At 38.2% G+C, this 24,665-nt stretch overlaps 2 protein-coding genes across 3 annotated transcripts; both read right to left on the bottom strand.

Annotated features, from left to right (window-relative positions):
• Positions 1-1,133: 1,133 nt before the first annotated feature.
• Positions 1,134-3,604, bottom strand: LOC141906221 (uncharacterized). Its single transcript, XM_074795463.1, has 4 exons — positions 3,588-3,604; positions 2,700-2,754; positions 2,395-2,585; positions 1,134-2,282 (listed from the first exon to the last, which is right to left on the bottom strand). The coding sequence occupies exons 1-4, from the start codon at positions 3,602-3,604 to the stop codon at positions 1,949-1,951; spliced, it is 597 nt and encodes a 198-aa protein (XP_074651564.1). The 3' UTR covers positions 1,134-1,948.
• Positions 3,605-3,725: 121 nt separating this feature from the next.
• LOC141905729 (alpha-L-iduronidase-like) lies at positions 3,726-10,607 on the bottom strand. Of its 2 annotated transcripts, XM_074794719.1 has the most exons (14): positions 10,402-10,607; positions 9,950-10,090; positions 9,495-9,688; positions 7,735-7,927; positions 7,342-7,444; positions 6,977-7,095; positions 6,713-6,791; positions 6,273-6,531; positions 5,866-6,027; positions 5,643-5,764; positions 5,036-5,152; positions 4,798-4,880; positions 4,555-4,679; positions 3,726-4,283 (listed from the first exon to the last, which is right to left on the bottom strand). In XM_074794719.1, exons 1-14 carry the CDS (start codon positions 10,578-10,580, stop codon positions 4,054-4,056), a joined length of 2,106 nt encoding a protein of 701 aa, XP_074650820.1. In that variant the 5' UTR covers positions 10,581-10,607; the 3' UTR covers positions 3,726-4,053. The 2 variants fall into 2 exon arrangements, with proteins under 2 accessions (XP_074650820.1, XP_074650821.1); XM_074794720.1 differs by lacking the exons at positions 9,950-10,090; positions 10,402-10,607 and adding an exon at positions 9,894-9,938.
• Between the last annotated feature and the right edge of the window lie 14,058 nt (positions 10,608-24,665).

A 24,665-nucleotide genomic window follows, 5' to 3' on the forward strand; every position in this document is an offset into this window, starting at 1 on the left:
TTTTTCACAGAAATTGCCGACAGTTGCTTTCGGGCACAACCAACCTAAGCTCAGCTGCGATGCGACAGAACTGAGAGAATGCATGAATTCCATCCAATCAGAGACCGCATACATAGTACAAATTATTACCACTAGCGTCGTCATGAGTGCCTTGTTTACAAAAGCAAAAAAAGCAATTCACGACAAAGCTGTTCGAGCAATGTTTGTTATTCAAAAAGGCAGAAGATGTAATCTACCTCCAGACTTAATTTATAAATTATTCTACTGTTGTGTGGCACGAATTTTATTGTACGGGTGCGAAATATATGGAGCCATGAAAATATCGATATCTTAGAAAAAGTCCACACAAGGTTTTGTAAATTAGTTCTAAAAGAAACAAAATTTAGCCAAAATACTATGATATATGGCGAGACTGGCAGGTTACCATTATCGACTACTACTAAACTTAGAATGATCAAATATTGGAACAAAACTTTGAATGCTGAATCTAGTAATGTATAATATTTTGTACGATTTATACTAAAAGAACTACGAGCAACACGACTTATAGTTCATGGGGCAACATTAGACATTCCAGGTTTTACAAAAGGTAAAACTCAACTTGATCCGGAGGAGGTGGAGAGAACCAGGAACATAGCTAATGTAAAGATTCACGTAGAGCGTGTAATATGAATGATCCGACAAAGGTTCACAATTTTAGAGAGCACAATACCTATCTCGTTTTTACAAAACTCGGGACACTATACTACACTAGATGAGATAGTACGGATAGCTTGTGCTTTATGTAATGTATCGAATCCGATTGTACCTGCAGAATAAATTCAAAATTTCCTTATTATTAACGACTAATGTTGCAGAATAGAATTTATGCTTGTACTTGTTACACAGAAGTAAAATGTAAAATGAAAGTTTCCATATTCAAATATTAATCATATGAAATTGCACTCTAATCTATTCTTTTATTTTCGTTGTAATTGTAAACTGGCTGGGGAACTAAGTAGCACCCATGGTACAGGATTCCATCTACAAGAACAACAAAACAAGACAGTTAAACAGTATATCTAGAATTTTTATTGCGTTTTGGAATGAGAATGATTATATTCAATTTACACAATCTTCACAAAATTCCAGGGAAACCATACCAACTTAGGAAGAGGCTTGAAATACTCAAGAATACCAATATTCAATACATACCCTTTGGAGAAAATTCAAAATTAACCAATGACCTTGAAACTTATCACAATTACAGGACATGTCATGAGCTACAACTTTGCAATTGATGCATATGTATCATTATATATTGACAAATTCTAATAAATTCAATATTCAACTTCCCATGGTGGCAAGAACAAAGTTTTAGTATTCCCAATTCCATGTGACTGTGCTGGTAATAATCATGTATCAAGAAACCACCCGAAATATTTCTAATTTTCCCCTTCAAAATTCAAATAGGTGTATAAAGTGCAATTCAGCAATTAAGGACGACTAGTGAACGCAATAGCCCTATTGTCTCAATGGACGAAAAGAGGCCCATGTATAATTCAACTAGGTTTACTTGGACTTGCCACGGTCTTCCTTTTATTGCGACCCTTCCCGAGGACAGCGGAACATGCTGTACATATCCAGACTTTAGGGTATCGTTTAAGTCCAATACAATCCTTGTGAAAATATTTCACTTTACTGCATCAGACGAGCACATAATCTGTGACATCGTAGGGTCGTTTTTCCGACAGAAACATATACCTGTATCATTTGAACCAGAGATATTTTGAATAGAGGGCACTACGTTTTCCCTAGTAAAGTAATCCCCAATAAGTTCAGGCAACAGACATTTTTGGAAAAACTGTCGAGCAATGTTAACCTGTAAACTGAAAAATTCTTGGTTAAATCCTATCTTTTCAATTGCCATCGCATTATTTGCCCATACAACGAAATCACATTGCTTAAGTCATGTTGCATGGAGTTGAGTTTGTATCTGATAATAATATGCGTGATCTCGTTTTAAAGTTAAAGCTCCATTGGAGTCAATTTCCATGCAGAAATTATGGTCGTTACTTGCTGCTTCCTCAGCAGTTTTATCTCTGAGGCAGAATGGGCACTTGATTTCAATAAGCTGTATTCCGCAACAATCACAGGGCACTACGCCAACGGGGGATGCTCCAAGAAAAGGATAACACTTATCTATGTAGAATCCACTTTCCTTCACTTTGCAATTGATGTGTGTTTGATTCATGAGCTGCTCATAATTGCTTCGTGCAGTCTCCTCGTGCTTGCAACCCCATCTGGGAGGAAATTTAAAGTAAATATATTTCATTTAGAACTAGAAAAATATGGGAATCTTTAGAGAGAATTTTATGACCGGCAATTGGTAGGCCTAGTTCGCATATTTTTTACCTTGTTGCTTTCGTTGAGAAGGAGTACGCCTTTGGATAACAGATCCGCTTTATCAATGACAGCCTTGAAGGTTTATCAATTGATGTTCTTGTGACAAATTTCAGGATAGAAGCTGTTATCCTTCCAGCTCTGTGCGAAAACCATACTGGACTTTCACTCTGCTTCCAAGTCAGCATTTCAACGTTTTGGATCTGTAAATATATAATAATATAAGCCAATATGCTCAAAGACCAGAGCTAAGTCTGTCATATTACGATTTGAAAAATCTATAGCATAAATAAACCTATATGGACATTTTACTATACCTGTTCATCTGTGATGGCTAGTTGATCTAGAACCTCTTTTGAATAGTCCTGTAATCTGTCAAGTGATGCTGTCAACTGTCATCGACATTCAAGACCCTTCCAATTTCAATTCATAGTCAGTATCCATCAGGCTTATTATTATATAAACATTGGTTAAACTATGGTCTTGAGTGGCGACCTCTCTACTTGTAGAGATTTTTACTTGTAGAGTATTTTAGTTATTCTATTGTATAGAATGTTGGGGAGTTTAGTGATTAACTAATGGAAAGGGGAGACTTGGGGTGATCTTCTGGGGATAAAAAGGGTTAGTTCAGTAGATTCAGGGAGAACTAGACGCGAGAGAGAACTAGACGCGAGATAGAACTAGACGGGGAATAGAGCAAGACGGGGGTGAGAGCTGAGTTTATTCCAGGGAAAGCTAGGCACTAGTACCGAGAGATCAGATCGGGATCGAACGGGGACAATAGCCGAGGGATTGGATCTGGACGTATCGGCCCCACTCCGCGCGGATGCGCCACCGCGCGGGATTTACGCGAAGCAGCAAACACAAACATGGCCACTCTCTCAATTTTAAATGATAGAAATCGTGTGTGCATTTCAATTATTTCGGCTGTTAGGGTTTTAAGGCACAATATAAGTTGATGATGTGATATGGCGATGTTATTTAATGATAATTCCGCAGTGAAGGGGAGGGGAGGGGAGGGGAGGGGAGGGGAGGGAGGGGAGGGGAGGGAGGGGAGGGGAGGGAGGGGAGGGGAGGGAGGGGAGGGGAGGGGAGGGGAGGGGAGGGGAGGGAGAGCTAAGTTAAACGTGACGATGAATCTTTGATCAGAAATTGGAAGCGCAAGTTAAGTTGACAGATACGTAATTATAAAACTCGCCGTTCACGCTTGATCCTTCTGCATTTCACTAATGACTACCAAAAATTGAAATTAGTTTAAAACAAGCTAAATGTGATTCGGAGAAACAAACAATAAATCGTTTTTCTCAACTACTTTACTCCGAAAGTATATAAGTTGTGGTCATTCATGCAGAAAAATCTAGGAGTAGCCAGACATTTGTTCATACTCAAAATTTATTTGTGCAAAAAGAAGATGTCACGGTGGCGGGATTTGACCCACATTAAAAGATATGGCACTCGATCTACACCCTTTAACGCTACGTTAAACAATCAGTTTTTCGTCTTAACGCCACGATAAAATTTTTTTCGTTTTGACGTGGTCGTTTTCATTTGAGCACCGAATACTTTTCAAGTGAGCCTGATTAAGCTAGCCAGAACTGTTTACTTTCACACACCAGTTTAGTGATTATAATAAATCAAAACTAAGCACTTTCATCTTCGTTTTAGTTTAGTTTAAATGTTTTCGTAGAATACAATATTTGAATCTGCACCCGTGCGCTGCCAATAATCTATGAAGCGAACTTTATAGTATCCACGGACAGTGAGCTGTGTGTAGTGACGATATACCCGACACTGTCTGTGTAGAATCAGATTATTGAAGCCATGAGGACCATGGTGCCGAAGATGTCGACCGGAATGTAGACTTATCATCCTCCAACATATACGACGAATCCGATCAATTCCTTAAAAAGAGAATAGTCTTTTACATCATGAAGGATATACTAAAATTTCAGTGTCTGTAAGGCCAGGAACTGCATTGTGGTGACTGCAAACCATTGACTTAGATTTTAAAAAAAACTATGGTCTCAAGCCTAAACATTGACTTCGCACCAAGTTGCCAGGTTTTAGGCCTATATATAGATTTGTGCAAAATTAGTTGTGACATTTGATCGGCTATATAACAAGGCAATAGGCCGGGTAGGCCTATATGTATCAATTTATACCGTTGTCTACCTCTTATCCACGTTGCTGTATTGACAGAATGATAATGAACTGTTGAAATAGAATTCTTTGCGTTTATGCGCCTGAAGCGACCATTTCTGCTTGTGGAGTAAAGAACCTCGTAGGTCAGTACACATCTGCGTGGGATTAAATAGAACAATTAGATAAACACAGGAGATCTTGGAGAGGATCTTGTTTTTAGGTGTAGGCGTTCGTATAGTAAGGCTAGCGAAATTTAGTGTGTTTTGATGATACCGAGTTTTCAATGATTCCATCCTAGATTTCCAGGTCAGTAGAATCTTCCCCTGTGTCAGTCTTCTGACGTTTAAATCCGTCACCTTGGAAAACAGAAAGTATGCAAATTGAAAAACCAGCATTGGTACCACATTTTATTATAGCTGCCCCTATAAATTCCCCTATATGTTTGAATGACATGATCGAATTGGGTAGTATTTTATCAATAATGGTGCAAAAGTATAATGAATAATTCAACCTGGCCGAGTGTTCGACTCTTCGTGCATACGTGAACAACATGAACAGACGGATTTGGCAGTAAGACGTGTACTGAGTTACAGCTGTAAGACGAGGGTTTACCTATCGCGACAGGACCCTGAAATACCAATAGAAATTGAATAGAATAGTATTAAAAACCTGGACCCAGTTTCATAGAACCTGGAACCCTGATCCAATTCATTTGTCTGGCACCAGGATCAACAGTTCCATAGTTCAAGGACTCACGAACCTGTTCCTTTGGTCTGGACCAGAGATCCAGATCCATAGCTCAACTTAAAGATAATTGGAAATGAACTAATTCTCAACTATATTGAAAGAAACCTGTCCGACAAATAAATCTAGATCCAGTTCTTCAGTTCTCGCTTAAATCTGACTGATGTGTATAGCATTAAAAGAAAATGACACTGTCACAAAAAGAATTACTCAAATTGTTGGTTTAATTGCCGTTGGTGCAATTGAACGCTTTCAACGAGCCCAAAAATTCAAACTCAAACGTAACCGAATTCAGGCTGATTATTTTTGTATTATTTCTCTCGAAGTTGTAATCAAACCCTCTGAATGACGCAGAGTGTTGTTTTGATCTGTACCTCGTGTTGTCTCATCAGTGACAACAGGAAGTCGTCTGGTGTATCGGGTGAACGGAAATGTTTCCAAACATTATAGGGATTCCCGAAATGATGATCGATTCTAAACTGCATCAATCTCAAATCTGGATAATTAAGAATTTCATCATTTTAAATATCTCTCATCAAAATTTCCAGAACAATCAAGCTATATTTTCGGAAATTTGATTCAGTTTTTCACTCTTACCGGTTGCGTTTCTCATACTCGCCGGAAGCTCGATATGCAGTGCCACCTGGCGACTGATTCCGTATCTATGCGTATCGTTACTGTTATACAGCAATATCGTTAATTCTTTTCCCGCATACTGCGCCGCCAGAACGCCGAAATTGCCGTCATCAGTGACGCCATCTGTTGACGAAAATAGAAGCAGATTCACAGACAAATTTAATCGCCAAAAGCGCCATACGAGGAATGCCTCTTCACAGTGAGATTTTATCGTTACAAAATTAAGCTATAACAACGTTTTGAATTACGGATGACACTCTCCCTATATTCATTTGATAGATTTTGACGTCGGAAAGATGTAGCAAGGATCGATGGTCGGTCGAATTCTAACAGAATTCTTGTACAATTTCAGTTCCGTGTTGATTTACCAGTTCTGTTGATGAAATGTTGAAGATGATCGCCTTGCATCAGGGCTAACAGAATCATAGCCGAATAGATGGGTTTCTGGATGAATTCGACGGACCGTGCCTGCGGCCACGTGGCAGTGCCGTTCATCTGGAATCTGGCAAGCAAGGTTCTCTGAGTAAAATAATGCGGTCGATAATTCAAAAACGCGTTATCGTTACTGAACAGTTTCAGCGGAAACACGTGATCTCTGATAACCTCGTTCTGATGTCTGGATATAACCTACAAATAAGATTGAATTGATTGCAAAAACCATAATTTCAAAGAAATTATATCAACCTGTCAGTTTTTCTCAATTGAATTATAGATAGTCACTTGTCTATGGAAACTTATATTGTATATTTGCTTGGCTCGATTTGGGTTTTTAACGGGGCAGTTCCATACCATATGTGGAACCAATTACCTTGATGACCATAGCCGGATATGTGGTGTCAGCTCTCCACTGATGAGGAGTTATCCACGACACCATAGGGTCACCTTCACTAAAAAATCAAAAATCACACTGCACTGTGGTCTTCTCTCTTAGTGGCCATATTGGATTTTGATGAGAGACTGACAAAAAAACCTTCCCACTTGGACGCTCATATTGGATATATGTTTTTTCAAAATCGTACGCGATCCAAGATGGCCGTTTTAATGCGAAATCGTCCATACTGTCTTAACATACTCGTTGAATACTGAATGGTTTTTTAGGGTCGGGTATAGTTCGTAAATTCGTTTGACAGTTTCGAGTTCAGTATGTAGAATGTAATCGCTACTTCCGCTTCCGTGTTTATCGGGTCCTCCCTAGAAACAGAAAAACGAACGGCTCAAGTCCAGTATACGGACAAGTAGTCCCCGAGACCGCATAACACTTAGAAATAAATTCTAAATCAGTAACCATCCACATTGCTTGATTGAATTCGAAAATTCTCTATGCAAGATTAAAATTTCATTAAGAATGGTTTATTCATACCGCGACATTCATATAACAACACGATTTCAACTTTTCAGGATGTGGTTTGTTCTAGGGTCCATTCTGAGTCTGTATACCTTTTTATGAAATGATATAAAGTCCATTCTGACGGTTTCACCCGTGAAATAGTTCCTTCCGTTGACCACGTGGTCGAGCAACAGCCAACATAACCTGGAAAATCTATATGAAACGGCAATGTACAATATATGTACATGAACATGTACTTCATTTTCAGTAACGAGGCCAGAAACTTCAAAGAAATCATTATTTCATCGTATTGGGGTTTTAGAGAGTTTGTACCGGTATCAATGTTTCGTGGCGCCTGCCAGGGGTCGGTAGTTTATATCATTGTCGGTTGTAGAACATTTCTGACGTCAATGAGGCCCTTGATTTTCAGAAGCAGCAAATACTAGGCAGATCCAGAAGATTACAATTTCAAAACCCCTAGAGTGTGCATAAAAGGGCTGTACCTTGTAAGTCGGCAGGCCGCTGCCGGGCCTCCGAATATAAACCATTCTCCAGCCAGGCGTACCCCTTCAGAACTAGCGTCGTAGTAATTCAGATAACCACGTGACGTCATATTTATCCGTTCGAACACGTGATGGTCCGGTTCGTTCCATGATTCAAATATCCACATGCGAACGTACGACAATCCAAATAGTTCTACGGAAATAAATCCATTGCTTGCAAATAAAGCTTTCATGTTGAGTTATCGGATTCGAACCTGGGACACTCCTGTTTGTTCCTCCATTCAGCACTCAGACTGATGAAGGGTTCAAATCCAGTCTGAAAATGGGTTCATCATCCTATATGCGGGAATTTCACAAAGGCAATGATAAGAACTAATTTTGATATTTCAATTCGGTAGATTTCTCACTGGGCGCCGCTGCGTCCGAGTGAGATTGTTTCTTTTGATTTAGTTTTCTAAACATCATATGTAATTCCATACGCAGTTAGATTGATTACAATCAGAACCCTAAAAGCTACAAGAATAGTCATGAAAATATAGGAGTTAGACCTGTATATCTCTGCATGACCAGGCATCTATTCACACGTTGGAAACAAGATTGTGTAAATAGTACGACCAGTAACAAACGGCGGAAGAAAATCCGTTTATATGTGATAGAATATTGATATGCTTTTTTTTGTTCCAGAATCGTCTGAAATACAGAAGAAGTCTTTCAAAATTTATTATAATAAATTTTGAAAGACTTCTCGTTGTCGCGAGTCACAACTACGGCCCATTTTTGCCATTTGATAACTATGAAACAGCAGTAGAACCTAAATTATAATTTCGTGTCCGAAATATGCCCAATCATCGCCACGACCGAGAACTTCTGCATTATACATGTGTACACTGAATAAAATAAGTTAGTTAACACATTTTGTTGAACGATTGTAGTCGCCTTTTCAAATCAACATATCACAGCTATATTCAAGATAAACGAGATCGGTAAAAACATCCGATAGAAAAGAATCTAAGCTTTGGAGATCAGTAAGTAATATGTAAATAACTCGGTTTATGAATGCTGACGGCGACTACACCTACGATTTAATTCAAAATTTAAATTTCTGTTCACAATCATAAAAGATGATGCTTTATTCATCTGTGAATTATGTTGCACAATTTGACCTAGATACGAAGTTAATGCAGGTTATTCAGTATTTTCATTAAAAAAACTAGCGTAGCCTTATGGAGGAATATCTCTCATTTTGGGATAGAAAATGCTTGAATTTTGAAGGGAATGCCCGGAAAATCTACCCATCAAGAAGCAATGACCAAACAGACAGTTGAAATTATTTTAAAAGTTCCATGTTATCAAGAAATTGAACTGTTTTCCAAAATATTCTACATTCCAAAACTTCTACAGTTGTCAGTGAACACTCTTGAGTAAAAGTGATCCAGCAAACACTGCAACAGTGAAAACTCAGAACCAGCTACTTTCACCTGAACCTGGCCCAAGTCTTTAGTGTCCTCGATTACCATTATATTCATCGAAATTCAATTTTTATTTTCAAAAATCAGGATCAAGGAGGTTCTGCAGTTCTGCAGGTGTCGGTTCACGGTTCATTTTCGCAGTCTGTTCGCAGGAAATTGTGGAACTGGGTCATTGCAAACTGTGGAACTGGGTCATGGTGAACTGTGGAACTGGTTAATAGAAAAATGTGGACGAACTGGGTCATAGAAAACTATGATTTATTGCGAGTTTTGTGAATTATTTGCTCTTACCTACAAAATGTTGGATCAGACCCCGCACTAGATTCCGCCATTTTATTATTTGATGATGATCTTCGAAATCAGTAAAATGTTTCGACGGATTGCCCATCAGCTCGAATACGGGAACCAGTCCAGTGGACTGAACGATGGCGATGAAGCGGTCGAGTTGTGAGTAGTCCCAGGCTTCTTTACCTTCAGGCACGGATCTGTGAGTGGAGAGAGAAAAGAGAGAGTGGAATAGGGAGAGATTGAGGAAGAAAAAGACAGGGAAAGAGATGGTATAGAGAGGGGGAGGTGGCGATAGTGGGCAAAAATGGATGACTTGAATAAGAGTACGCGGCAAGAGAGTGAGTGTGGAAGAGAGGGCGGAAGGGGAAGAGAAGAATGATAGCAGATGAAACTGGTTTTTACCATAGCAGTGAACTTCACTAAATATCAATACAGAAGTAATAAAAATCAAAACGAACTTTTGAATAGTGATTAGATCTAACAACCAGTGAACTCTAATGTATCGCATTCCCGAGAACGGAACCGCTCCGATAATCGCTAGATTATGTTCAACATCTTGACTGGTGAAAAATCGGCGTCTCTCGTCAGGACTTGGTGGACTGTATGGGTGTAGCAGCAGGGGCAGCGGTAGCAGCAGCAGCATTCCGAGCAATGGAATAAATTCGAAACAGAAATCAGGAGTTATACAGAAGAAAATGGAGTAAATTCAAATCATGAATTGAACAATTTCGAATAGTAACTGAGCCGATTTAAAATTGAATGTAATGGCTAAAATACGACACAGCCAGTATTAAACTTGCGAACCCGTGTACAATAATACTCATGTATTCATTGATTTTTGAATAAACTGAATCGTGAATCGATCAGGTTCGAATCCCGACGAGGGCACATGTTTTTAAATGAAACTTACCAAAAACCTGTACTCGCCCAAAACGGTTCCACGCGCCCTATGACTTCCTCCCCGCACACTAGGACGTCATAGTTTATGGGCGAAACGGCCCCACATGTACCAGAGACAAAAATAAACAGAAACAATGAAATTTTCATATCCGTAATTCTTGCAAAATTTCTCGCACTGAAATTCGCCATAACGGCGAAATCTATGTGTTTACATATCAAAATGGTCTACATTCAGACTATCAGTAAAACGATTAGATAGCCCGGATTTGGATAAGTTATGGTAGCTCTTTCGGGCCACATTTAGGAAAAATATGACACTCGGTCTCCTACCAATTGTTTTTGGTATATACATAACGCAGGCCTGCGTCAAAACCACTTTTTTTGCGTTTTAACGCCACGTTGAAACCAGTTCTTCGTTTTACCGCCACGATAAAACAAGTTTATCGTTTTAACGCCAACAAGTTGCATTTAACGCAGCGTTAAACGAAAGGTTTTAAAAATTACTCATGCTAATTCAATAAGATTGAACATGCTAAGCCCATACCATAAAGTACCCAAAACAGTGAAAATGATTAAGATCAACAGGGGCGGGCGCAGGAAAACCCGGTTAGCCTTAACGTGGTTAGTGGCTTATGGTTATATTAGGTTAACAAGGTTTTCCTGCGCCCGCCCCAGTTTGTTTCAATCTTTAGAGGATATTTTAAAACATGATTTCTCATAATTGCTTCATGATGATAAGATTGAGTAATATTCCATAATAGGCCTACTTAGAATAATTATGCACAGCCTTTGTACGGTTTAGATATTACATCCTCGAATTTTGTAACTGTTCATATTTTTGAAAATTCATGAACGTTTCGGAGCAGCATGATTACTTCACAATCCCATCAAATTGGATATAGAGGCATTCCTGCAGTATGCTTGCAAAGTCTCAGCAGAATACACGAGTTATCGTGTTTTGAAATTCGCACCTTCCAATATGCATTCAGAAAAAACATGATATTTTTGGGTCTCCAACATGTGAGACAGGTGCCTGGAAAACAGACTGGGGAGATAGACCATTTGCCAGCTATCGGTCTTAGCGACCACAATGTTCTTCTGTTCGAAATAAATGCTCCACTTTCTTCTAACTCATCTAGAGGCGCTAATACTGTGAGGCTCATGTACGATTCTGCAGACTACAGCTCAATAAATAAAAAACTTGTAGAAGCCAAAATGACAGATGAGATACAAAAATTAGATGTTGCCGGGAGTTGGATATTTTTCAAGGATTGCCTTCATCTATGTAGCGAAAAGTATATCCCGAAACGATGGAATCGGAATAATAAGAGTAAACCGAAGTGGCTATCCAGAACTATTATTCACAAGGTAAAGACAAAACATCGTCTGTTTAAGAAATACAAGGCAGATAGGTCGCGAGCGAATTATATGGAGTACAAGGCAACCAGAACAGAGGTTAAGAATGAAATCAGGGTTGCAGTTAGAAACTTCGAAAAAGGATTGGCTACATCAGTTAAGACTAACGAACACGAAGAAAGTGACACGGACGATACGTGCGAAGTTGCTGCAAAAACAACAAAACCAAGCACTGCGCCACCAGCACCAGTCCGAATGCAGAAAAGGAATCAAACAAAGAATGGAACTAAATCAAAGACCAAAAAAACTACTTAAGGTGAGGTATTCATAACGTTTTACTAATGTAGGCAAATGAGACATAAAATGGCGGACGTGTTAGAACGTATTAGATTACTATCACTAAATTGCAACGGCTTAGTTTACTCGAATGCTCGAATTTTCGGCATTTTTGAAAGACTTAAAAACTATAATATCATTTTACTTCAAGAAACTCACATATCGAATGACTATGAAGTTCAAAAAATATTTAAGCCCTTGAGGAAAGATTTTGAAATTATATCTTATATTATAAACGAAAGAAAATGTGGGGTAACCATTGGTATTCGAAAATCTTTAGACTATACAATTTTAGATAAGACTGTAGATAGACAAGGGAGATTGATATCCTTGAAAATATCCCTATTCAGCCAAATTTACAATATCGTTAACATATATGCCCCAAACAAAGGAACGTGATAGGAAAATTTTCATAAGCAATATCAGTAATTATCTTAATATAAACCCTAATGAGCATACAATAATAGCCGGAGACTTTAATTGTATAGAAAGTCCCATAGATCGTGATTCAACATCCGTCAATTCATCAATACGTAGTGGTTCAGAACAATTAGCTAATTTATGTCAACAAAACAGATTAGCAGACGCTTACAGACTTAAAAACCCAGACACACCAGCTTTCTCTCGAGTAGCAAAACGCAATGACAACGTCATTAAAACAAGAATAGATCGATTCTATGTATCAGACACTTTACAGCCAGACATAGAACAGGTGAAACATATCAACTCTATTCACTCCGATCACAAGATCGTCGAATTGACAATTAACACTTCTCAAGTCAAACTTGGCAAGGGATACTGGCATCTCAACAAAGAACTACTTAAAAACCCTAATTACATCACTATGATAACAGAATTTTGGAATCAATGGCAAAATCACAAACAGTTTTATGAATCGATTATTGAATGGTGGGAAGAGGGCAAAATTCAAATAAAACAAAGATCTATAAAATTTGCATTAGAACTCCGCAGAATTAAAAACAATCTCAAAAAATCATTAGAATCTGAATTATTCATTCTCGAAAAACTTTCTGATTTAGGAGTAAACACTAACCAAAATCAAATTGAATATCTTACCAAGCGTATTCGTGACTTCGACATTGAAAAATCAATAAGTGCAATGATAAGATCTAAAATTGAGTGGAGAGAATTTGGGGAGAAAACAAGTACCTTCTTTGCAAATAATGAAAAACAACGCGCTAAAAAGAATCACATCAGGACTCTAAAAAATAATCTGGGTGGAATTAAAACTGGTCAAAAAGACATTGAAAAAATTCAGCTAAAATTTTATAAAGACTTATATAGAAAAGAAGAAACGGATTTAGAAACCCAAAATCTATTCCTGAGTAATCTACCTAAAATTTCTAATCAAAAGAAACTCCAGCATGACTCCGTAATAGATATCGATGAATTAACAAATTGTCAAATCTTTCCAAAATAATAAATCCCCTGGTATAGACGGACTACCTATTGAATTTTATAGAATATTTTGGCATACTCTCCAAAATGACTTTCTACAATAAGTACATGCGTGTATACAAGAAAATAGACTTTCTAAATCAATGCAAACTGGTATTATTTCATTAATTCATAAGAAAAATGACAAAACAGACTTGAAAAATTGGAGACCAATCTCATTACTATGTACAGATTACAAAATATTCACAAAAGTTCTCGCTAACAGATTAATTAACTGTCTAACAGACATAATACACCCAGACCAGACTTGTAGCGTTAAGGGACGTCGAATTCAAGACAATGGTCATATCATAAGAGACTTAATTGATTACGTTAATAATGATAATTTAGAAGCATTTTTAGTGACCATCGATCAAATGAAAGCTTTTGATCGTGTTGACTGGCAATATATGTTTAAAACTTTAGAATCTTTCGGTTTTGGAGAAAATCTAATTCGGTATATCAAGACTTGCAATTCAAATCCAAAATCCAGAATTAAAAATAACGGCTTCTTAACTAAACCCTTCACCTTAGAAAGAGGCGTAAGACAGGGATGTCCCATGAGCGCAATACTCTACATAATAGCAGCGGAAGAATTAGCAATTAAAATACGCGAAAACAACAATATCAAAGGAGTAAAACTACCAGATGACACAGAAATTAAAATCAAACAATTTGCAGATGACACTACATTATGTCTAACCGACTTAGAATCATTGAATCAAGTCCTTACAACCTTAACCTTGTTTGAAAGAGCATCAGGTGCAAAAATTAATAAAGATAAAACTGAGTGTATGTGGATAGGATCTTGGAAAGCTAGAAACGATAAAGCTTTAGACTTAAATTCGAAGAAATCAATGAAAATTTATGGAATTCATTTCGGCAATGAAAATACTGATGATTTAAACTGGAAAATAAATAAAATTCAAAATATCATAAATCTTTGGCGCCAAACTAAATTATCTTTACATGGCAAAAAGGTTGTCATAAACTCTTTTATACTACCTATATTATGGTACACTTCCGAGATTTTTCCAATTCCAGATAAATATATCAAAATCTTTGAACCAAAAATCATCAATTTCCTATGGGATAATGGAAAACGCCTTGTCAGTAAAGACATAATACATAAAAAAATCGAACACGGAGGTCTCGACTTACACAACATTAAATACAGACAACAAACACAGGCAATTAAGACGATAATAAACCACGCTCTAAAACCAACACACTGGAAACCACTTATCAACTACAATCTGCAAAAATATCTAGGCCCAGGCTGGAATATTTCAAACATCATTCACAATGAAATACCCAAAAAATCATTACAAATGACTACTACAGACATTTATTAAAATCATGGACAGTTTTAAAACAACATCTAGTTACAACTGAGACCATTACCGAAATTCTGCAAAAACTTATTTTTGGCAACCCAAAAATTAAGCTCAACAAGAAAACCAATTTCACAGAATACATACATCACGGTATAATCAATCTACGACATCTATTCGATAATCGTGGAAACTACAAAGCATTTAACGAAATTCCATTAACAAATAAATTTAAACACACATGTATATACAATGCGATACCGCAACATTGGAAACTAATTCTGTCTGACCAAAATTTAGATCCCGATGAATTACCAAAAATCTATGTACAATTTGGTAATATAGTGTGTACTATAGGAAAACTTTTATCATCTCAAATCTATCGAATTCTATTATTAAAAAATCTCCATCAAATCACACCGATAGGGCAAACCAAAATTACTGAAATTTTAAATGCTGATCTGAACTGGCCGGAAATTTGGAATGAAGTTTATAATAAACATATTGATAGACGATTTAGTGTTATTCATTGGAAATTACTACATAATACTCTGGCAACAGCTTCAAAACTTGTACTTTGGAAAATAAAAACTGATCCAAATTGTAAAATTTGTGGACGCGCGGCAACGAATGACCATGTAGTATTCTCATGCACAGAAGCACGGCAATTATATTCATCTATACAACCAATCATTCAACGCATACTAGACACACCAATAAATATCACTCAAGACATCGTCTACACAGGAATTACTAAAACAATAGAAAGAGATTTCTTCAAACGCACACTCGCGAACTACCTTTTGTTTCTCGCACAATCCATTTTGTACAAAAATCACTACAATTTAGAACAAGGCTCTGGCCGCATCAACACTATAATTTATTTCAAAAACTCGCTAATAGATCGCCTAAACCAAGAAATCATGCTTCAACAAAACCTTCATATTTGGACTCTTAACAATGTACTTATACACCTGGATGCAAACGGACTGAACGTAGTAAACAGAATCACAATCGACACCATTAGCGTAGTCTATTAATTAAACCCAACGCTTTTTTGACGCCTTATAAAACGTTACCATTATGAAACCTAACCAATGTTAACCATTCAGCGTCATTTTACAAACGACAACCGTAAATCGATGTGCAAAACGTCACAGGTTTATGTGTACACATACAAGCTATTTGGCAAAATATTATTGATAAAGATGTAGAATGGCTCCCTTTGATTATATAATGACGTCTATTTGAACGTCGAAATGTTATATTGCATTGAATATCATGAGAAGACGTATTGTAATAGTAAAGGATGTATGATTATATCAGGAGCGGCAGGCATAAATAGAAATGATAAGTAAATCGGATTATTCGGTTAAATGGCGGATGTATACACGATTTGGAAGTCTGATATAAAAGTCTGATATAAAAGTCTGACATGGGGATGCTAGTGGAATGACGAAGCTATCTACGATCTGAGTAGGGCCGGCGTGAATTTCATCGGCGGCTACAAGCGGTCTATATAAAAACGTGTTAACATATAATTTCAATATTCAAATGTTTTAGAAAATATGTTCGATATAAGGGGTATGCAAGTTTCATGAGATTAGCAATTTATAATAGCATAGCTGTCATATACGGCTCCGCGTCCATTGATGGCATGTGTATAAGGTGACAATTCAATTCAATACTTTATTGATCATTATTACATTGAAATTCCGGGATAAAATTTAAAAAACTTACAAATCTTAAAATAAGAAAATACAAAATACAAGACACACGGTTAATTCATACAGAATAACATGAATAAGTTCTTTAAATGACAATGTCTACTTCAACCCAGACTCAAGTCTAGGATATCGAGTGACAGCCAAACCGGGCCCCAGGACCGGGCCGGCTGGCTACACGATATGCTCAACGTCATGACGAAGCAAACATCCAAAGAACTCTTTCTTCAACCATGGAGGTAATGAGGTTGCAAACCAGCTTAGAGGCAAAAGTGAATCGAAGTCGGTCACAAGTTGACAATTTTTTTAAAATTAGACCAGTTGAAGACTGTATCATCTACCCAATCGCCAAATCTCATAATTCCCCAAATTTCTTAAAACTTCGATTTCAAATTTGCAATTCCACATTAGCTTCTCCCAGAAATTCTACATTTTTTCGCAGGCGTCAAATAATTTATTAAAGTTAATTTTCTTGTTTATTACTTACACCTACATATCCCGACTTTGACACTTGAGGTATGTTCTGATTTAGATCGAACAGGGATGACGGTCTATCAATACGCATAGAACTGTCTGACCACTTTTGCTCTATATCATCACATACGCATTAGTTTATTAGTTTACTGTTTCTGATGTTTTGACTGTAAACTCAGTCTCATTGCCACGATAGCTGGAACGCTGCCTCCGTTTGTGACCTTAGGATAGCAAGCTCAGTCTATCTACGCGCAATGGTGACTGGAAAGTTGCCTCTTGACATCAGTCTCATTAAAAGCTACCAAAAACCTAATCGTGACAATGTGAATAAAACCCGATCAAGACTGTATATATGTGTGTGTACAAACATGTATTCAATATTCACGTGTCTGTGCCGCTTTCTTACTGACGGTCTATCAATACGCATAGCACTGTCCGTTTGATTGCGATACATTCACGGACCTAACTCACTGTATATTAGAAACACATAACTGCTCCCAGTGTAAAACTTATACTTTTAGGCAAATTCAGCACCAGATGTGAAGTACCATCTGCGCACCCCTTGACGGAGAAACCCATCCTCATTGGAGCTGCACCGTCGATGTCATACAACTACACTTCGGATACCCCAGGGCCATACTCTCATCTGGAAAATTTGCATTTCGAAATGTGCTTTCTTCCTATCTAGTCAACACGCGGGATCATCAACTTAGAGGACTTCTACATCAACATCTACCCGAGAAAAAAAAACCACAATAAACTATCGGACTATTTACACGTAGAAAACGACCAAAAAAATATAAAAATGGACAAAATGATCTTGTAATATAGCTATTTCCAGAATCTCATTGTATTAAATTAGGCAGCCAGAAAAATTCACCCCAATCAGTCGCTTGCCGGTTCAGACTGAATGGAAGATTGTTTGGATGAACCGGAACCGAATTTCCAATTATGTACTTCGATTTTAAAATATTCTGTTAACTCGACCGCCGATCACACATCTATATCTGTACTTCGATTTCCGATTTCAAAATCAAACCCCCTGTTTCGCTCCCGGCAGGTGTGGTGGGTCTGTAAGGGGCACTCAATCGAAAAATCAAACAAAATTTACCAGCCAAATAAATAAATAATGGGGACAATCCCTATTTTAAGATCAGAAGACTAACCCGATGGATTTTTGGGCTTACGCCAAGTCCAAAACAAAAGCTAAGTCATCTATACCTGATCTCCTTATCCCACATCCCACATCAGTTAAGGTCAGTAATGAGATAGAGAAAGCAGAATTGCTAAATAATCAGTTTGTTAAAGCGTTTACATCAGAAAACTTGACAATCATCCCTGAACCGCAAAATAGACAGATTCTGGTGCCTTTTCAGCACATTCATATTACATGCAAGGCAGTGGAAAAAAAACTAATCAAGCTTAAACGTGTTCAAGAGTATGGGACCAGATGGCCTGCATCCAAGACTGCTAAAGGAAGTAGCTTCGGCTATAGCGGAACCCTTAACACTCATATTTCGCAGGAGTTTGAGTAATAGTATAGTACCAAACGACTGGAAAGAAGCCAACGTGACCCCATTATACAAAGGAAAGGGAAATAGAGCCGAGGGTGTAAACTACAGACCAGTTAGTCTTACATAGATCTGCTCAAAAATAATGGAAAGCTTCATAAGAGATCATATCATGAAGCATTTAGAAATCAATGGTTTGATCAGTCATCACCAGCATGGTTTTGTCAAAGGAAAAAACTGCGTGACGAATTTGCTGGAAGCACTAAATAACTGGACAACAGCCCTAGACTCTGGAAAAAGTGTAGATGTCATTTATACAGATTTTGCAAAGGCGTTTGACCGAGTCCCACACCAACGACTTTTGAAAAAGATGCATAGTTACGGGCTATCGGACGAGGTATGTCTATGGGTTAATAATTTTCTGTCAGGTAGAGAACAAAAAGTGGTTATTAATGGTCAATCGTCATCATCAGCGGCTGTCACTAGCGGCATACCCCAAGGATCGGTCTTGGGTCCAATACTATTTGTTATTTATATTGATGATTTGCAAGATGTGTTAGATTGTTGCGTGGGTATGTTTGCAGATGACACTTATATATAACATCATCGAAAAAATCAAAGACTGTGAGAATTTACAGGCAAATATTGACAGAATGACAGTATGCCACAAACTGAGGCAACTGGGATTTCAAACGGCTAAATGCAAAGTAATGAGAATAGGTAGAAACCCACCGGATTTCAGGTACCACATGAACTATGCTGATGGAAACCGCTTACCATTGGATGAAATCAAGTGTGAGAGAGACTTAGGAGTAGACGTCGACAATAAACTGATATTTGAATCACAAGTTCGAAATGTAGTGAACAAAGCATACAGAACATTATCAGCTATTAAAAACACATACGTCTATCTAGAAGAGGATACACTTATACCTCTGTATAAGGCCCTAATTCGACCGATATTAGAGTATGCTAATCTAGTATGGGCCTTGCAGTATCAAAAGGAAATTGACGCTATTGAGGCAGTCCAAAGGAGAGTTACTAGGATGGTTCCCCGATTACAGAATTTATCCTATGAACAGCGCCTAAAACAACTTAAACTTCCAACCCTGGTCTATAGAAGAATGAGGGGTGATGCAATCAACACGTACAAGTATGTACATGGTATATGTCCCTCCCCACCAAACTTTCTACCCAGGGTACTGTCCACTAGAACTCGCGGTCATCCATTTAAATTGTTTCTGTCAAGAGTAAAATTAAACTGTAGAAAATACTTTTTCAGCATTCGAACGATCCAGATCTGGAATTCGCTACCGTTAGAAGTTGTTAGTGCGCCGTCGGTGGATTGCTTTAAGGTCAGGCTTGACAGACATTGGAGTACGCACCCGAAGCTGTATTCCTATAAGGATTAAACTCTGAACATATGTTACGTGTGTATATATGAAACTTTTTAGAATTGTGTTATAAAAACGCTAGTGGAAACGGAATAGTAAGCGGATATAGCATCGATTTACGAATTTATAAAACTGCGCACCAACCAAAGCTGCAGTAGTGATTTTTATTTACGCTAGGAGAGGTCAAGGTCTAAGAGACCAGAGTACCAAACGGATACGATACGATACGATACGAAAACGATCTAATAAAATCCTTAGAGTAAAATTGCAGTGTTCTTGTTTGGCACAGAGTGGCAGCACCTTTTAGTTAACATCATAGAGGAGGATGAAATGGGCACTCTATTCAATATGGGCTTCACCTTGGTAGACTGGTTGCCGGTCTACTTTTAGTTCGATTCTGACTATTCTGACTGCGAATGTAAGTGGCGCATAATTGGACAGGCAACCAGTCTATCCCCTGGGATCATCGAACCACTTCCGGTTAACGATTTTGTCACTTGGAATATCAATTCTAAAAGGTGTAAGCTCAGTTTGCGATTTTTCAATTTTCAATTTTCGATTATTCAAAATTTTGCAGAACTAGTGCCCTATCAGTGGTTGGGCATTTAAAGTTTTTACAGCCAGGTTTGATTAGTTTGCCATCTAATGCTAAAATAAGGTTAGTAGGCCAGTCGCCCGTGACGTGAGAGGGACGCCCGTAGCCAGGGGGAGTCACCCCTTCGAACGATACTCGACAATTCTTTCGACGCGCAGTTAAAATATGCGGTCCTTTCACAATAAATATTCTCATTTGATTTTCTCAGTCTACCGTAAACCTATCAACGCCGAGGCATACCTTCACTTCTTTTCGTTTACTGCTAAATCAATCAAAATTGGTCTTGCCCAATGCCTCTTTCTCCGTGCACTACGGATCTGCGATGAAACCTTCCTTTCGGCTGAATTTGACCATATATCCAACTCTCTTAAAAAATTGGCTTACCCTGATCACATTTTGAAAATTGCTATTTCTAAGGCTAAACGTACTTTCTTCAATTCTAAACCTCCAGAAAATAAAAAACACATTTCATTGAGAGTTCATTGTAGTTCCGTATGTACCTGTTATGGAAAAGTTTCGTCACTCTCTCCCTTTATTGGATAAACAAATCATTTTCACGTATGAAAACAAAATTAGTAAGACTGGTTAAAAACAATCAATCTAAACCTTTGGACTGCGGAGTTTACAAAATTCCTTGTTTTGGCTGTGATAAAATTTATCATTGTTTTAATTTTTTAATTTTGATAAAGCCGAAATTATTTATACTTCCAGCAATTACACTAAACGCCACATAGTTGAGTCTGCCCTAATTACTCGTCACTCAAATATTAGTACCAATTTGAATAATGGCTTTTCTCCGCACAATTCCCTTCTTTCTAAGTATATTACTTCATGCCTTGCCAAACACTAGTTATTTACTCACTCACCAATTTACTCAATTAACCTGTTCTATATATATATCTATATATATATATATATATATATACCCCTGTTTTTAACCTATATCTCACACCTGACGATGATCTCTAGGGCGAGATCGAAACGTCGTGTCTTTTATATATTTATCTTATTATACGGTCCTTGATTTCACATCGTCACTGCTCTCAATTTTGACGTTCAAAAATCCAATAATCACCGGCAAATACCTGCATTTCATTTCAATACCTGCATTTTAAAGTGGTGAATTAATTAAGTTAATCAAGCTAGGGACTGCAGAGCTATATGACATTCAATCAAAACTTATGTTTCAAAAATGAGCGCAAATTATCGCAACAATGGGGACCTCGAGGGACCGCGACAAAATGGCGCCTAGGAACTGGAAACTTCTTTATTGTGATGTGTTCTGGTACTATTACAGAACGAATGTCCTACCAGTATTAGTATTAGTAATTGAAACACTCTACGATGCCAATGACCGAAGTTTGAATGTGAGTAAAATATTAACTAGATGCGTCGGGAATAGTTTTTCAAAGATCTTCTGGGGGAGGCCTCTAGACAGGCGAAGTAACTGCGGTGCTTGCTTTTCGAAAATACAGAACATGTCAAAAGTCTCCTTTTTATAATTCAAGAACGCCCCTTTTAAAATCCTGGCTACGGGCTTACTGACCACGCCAAAAAATATCGGATTACATAGTCACGCCCCATGTCAGAGCGCCAGTGATAGAGAGTTGTCTGATCAGGGAAGTGTGATACTTCCCTGGTCTGATCAATACACGACGATAAAGAACGTATAGGCTAATGTGTCACCGCATTCAGTTTCTCGAGAATGAAAAATTTAGGTGGGAGCACCCTTAACGCATCGAAGTACATTTAGCCGTTTATTGATGATGAAAATTTGATTTCTGCTTACATTGTTCTCACATCCAATTAGTCACTATCATCCTTCTTCCCAATATATCAATTTTCTTCCCAATATATCACCCAATAACTTTCCACTTTCACTAGAGCAGCCAAAAATCGACGCATCAACGAATTTTTCAGTACCGGCATACGCAATCTTCATCATGTTCATTTTCATCAAATTGCAAGAAACAAGTTCGGTCATAGCTTTTTTAAAAGTGAATTCTTTACTGTAACCAAGGGTGCGTCAGCCATGATATGATGTCTTCGTTGCCAAAAGGCTGAAATTTCTTTTGTTTATGAAATGTTGTAATTTCTTGTGGAAACAGTTAATGCGAGATGAAACATATAATTTCGTTCGAATCAAAATATGAAAAAATATTCATTTTTAACGTGTCACCTCCGGGGCTCCGTACACTTAAGGCTGGCTTATGTCGACAAGCAACGCGACGCCTACCGACGCAACTGGGTTTATCGCCGATGAGCGGCAACTTGCGGCCTACAAGAGGCCACCAGTTGCTCCTCAATCGGTTCGACATAAGCCGGCTTGCGACGGCAACGCGACGCCTACCGACTCGTTGCAAGCCGTATCCGGCTAGTTGCCCATGTTCTACTCCGGCCTACGGTAGGCGGGCAGTTGCTTTCGATCGCAGCCGACATAAGCTCATCTGCGACGCGACGGAACTGAGCGCAGGGGTTCCAGCCAATGAGAGACCGCATATACATAGTACAAATTATCACCGCTAGTTAGCGTCATTCGTAATTAGTCATAAACTTTCAAATTCAAGTAGTTCAAAACGTAAACCAAACCTTCAGCACGGCAGAGGACTGGACCGAAGATCTAGAAACGAAATTGGTAGAATTATGGTGTGAGCGGCCATCGTTATATGATGTCGCTAGCACGTTGTATTCAAAACAGAATCAGAAAAATCTAAGTCTCAAAGAAATAGCTTTTCTAATAGAAATATATTTCCTAATAATTCAAATTTATTCTCAAAATGCTTATCACGTGACCATTTGAGCTGTTGCAGTTGCTAGTAATCGCAACCGACATAAGCAGGGAAGCAACTGGGAGGATCTCATATCCCGCTAGTCGGCCTCAGTTGCTGCGAATCGGAGCGCAGTCGACATAAGCTGGGCTGCGATCGCGGTTGCTCTCAGTTGCGTCGGTAGGAGTCGGTAGGCGTCGCGTTGCTTGTCGACATAAGCCAGCCTTTACGAATACAGTCAACCCCCGATAAACCGCCACCCCGCCTACCACCAGGTTTCTCAATGTACATCTCTATACAAATACATAGTAAAACACACCCGATAAAGCGCCACTCTCTATACCGCCAAAATCGATCAGCACCGATGTGGGCGGTATATCGGGGGTTGACCGTATTTTGACTGCGATTTATTTTCCATGGAATTATATCTACTCTAACGGCGAAAGACTGACGCGCAAAAGATAGCTGCGATCACCCGAGCATTCTTGGCCCGGAGCAACTGTTCACACGGGTGCTAAAAACTTCGACCTACTATATCAAACCACTAGGCTCAAGCCAATTTTTGGCAAGGGTCAATTATTGCGTGTTCTCACTTATTAGGCACGGGCCAAATTTGAATCGGGCCTGATCCTTGCCATATTGGCCCGGGCCAAATCGTTTGCGTGTAATCGCGGCTAAGTGACGTCACGCACATGAAATCTACAAATATTTAGTAGGACTTAAATGGCCGAATTATGGACTGACGCCAGCATTTTCCTTTTACATTCACGGATGGTTTGCGCAAGTTTGAGAAGCGACGGACGTTTACTACGATTGCGTGATAGCTTAACCATCTGTGCAACTTCACATATTGTGTGTCGTCTCTAAATGTTGCAAAATGTGTTTGCATACTTTCGAATATTTTGATCTTCCTAGAAAATATTTTGAAGAGTTCGATGAATATACAGTAAAAGTCCATTATAATGCCACTGTTGGGACCAGTGAAAAATATAATATGGCGTTTAAACGAATTTGGTGTTATGAATTATGTTCTCATTGAATTCGAGTTAGATTGAGCAAATCTTTTCTCCGAAAAATGTTGGCGTTTAATGAGTAATGGCATTAAAAGGATGGCATTATAACAGATTTTGAGAGCATGACGTGCAAACATATTCCTCGAGTCACCAACTGAAAACAAACATGTCCAGGGCCCAATTCACAGTACGATTTAAGTTTTATTTATCATTTAAATATCGGAATCCAAGGTTTTTAGTAACAACTACAAGTCGTGCAGGGAATCGTTATTATGAAAGGATGATATTCATATTTCTTATCGGCTAGTTAT

This window comes from Tubulanus polymorphus, chromosome 5 (genome assembly GCF_964204645.1).
Source record: "Tubulanus polymorphus chromosome 5, tnTubPoly1.2, whole genome shotgun sequence".
Classification (NCBI taxonomy): domain Eukaryota; kingdom Metazoa; phylum Nemertea; class Palaeonemertea; order Tubulaniformes; family Tubulanidae; genus Tubulanus; species Tubulanus polymorphus.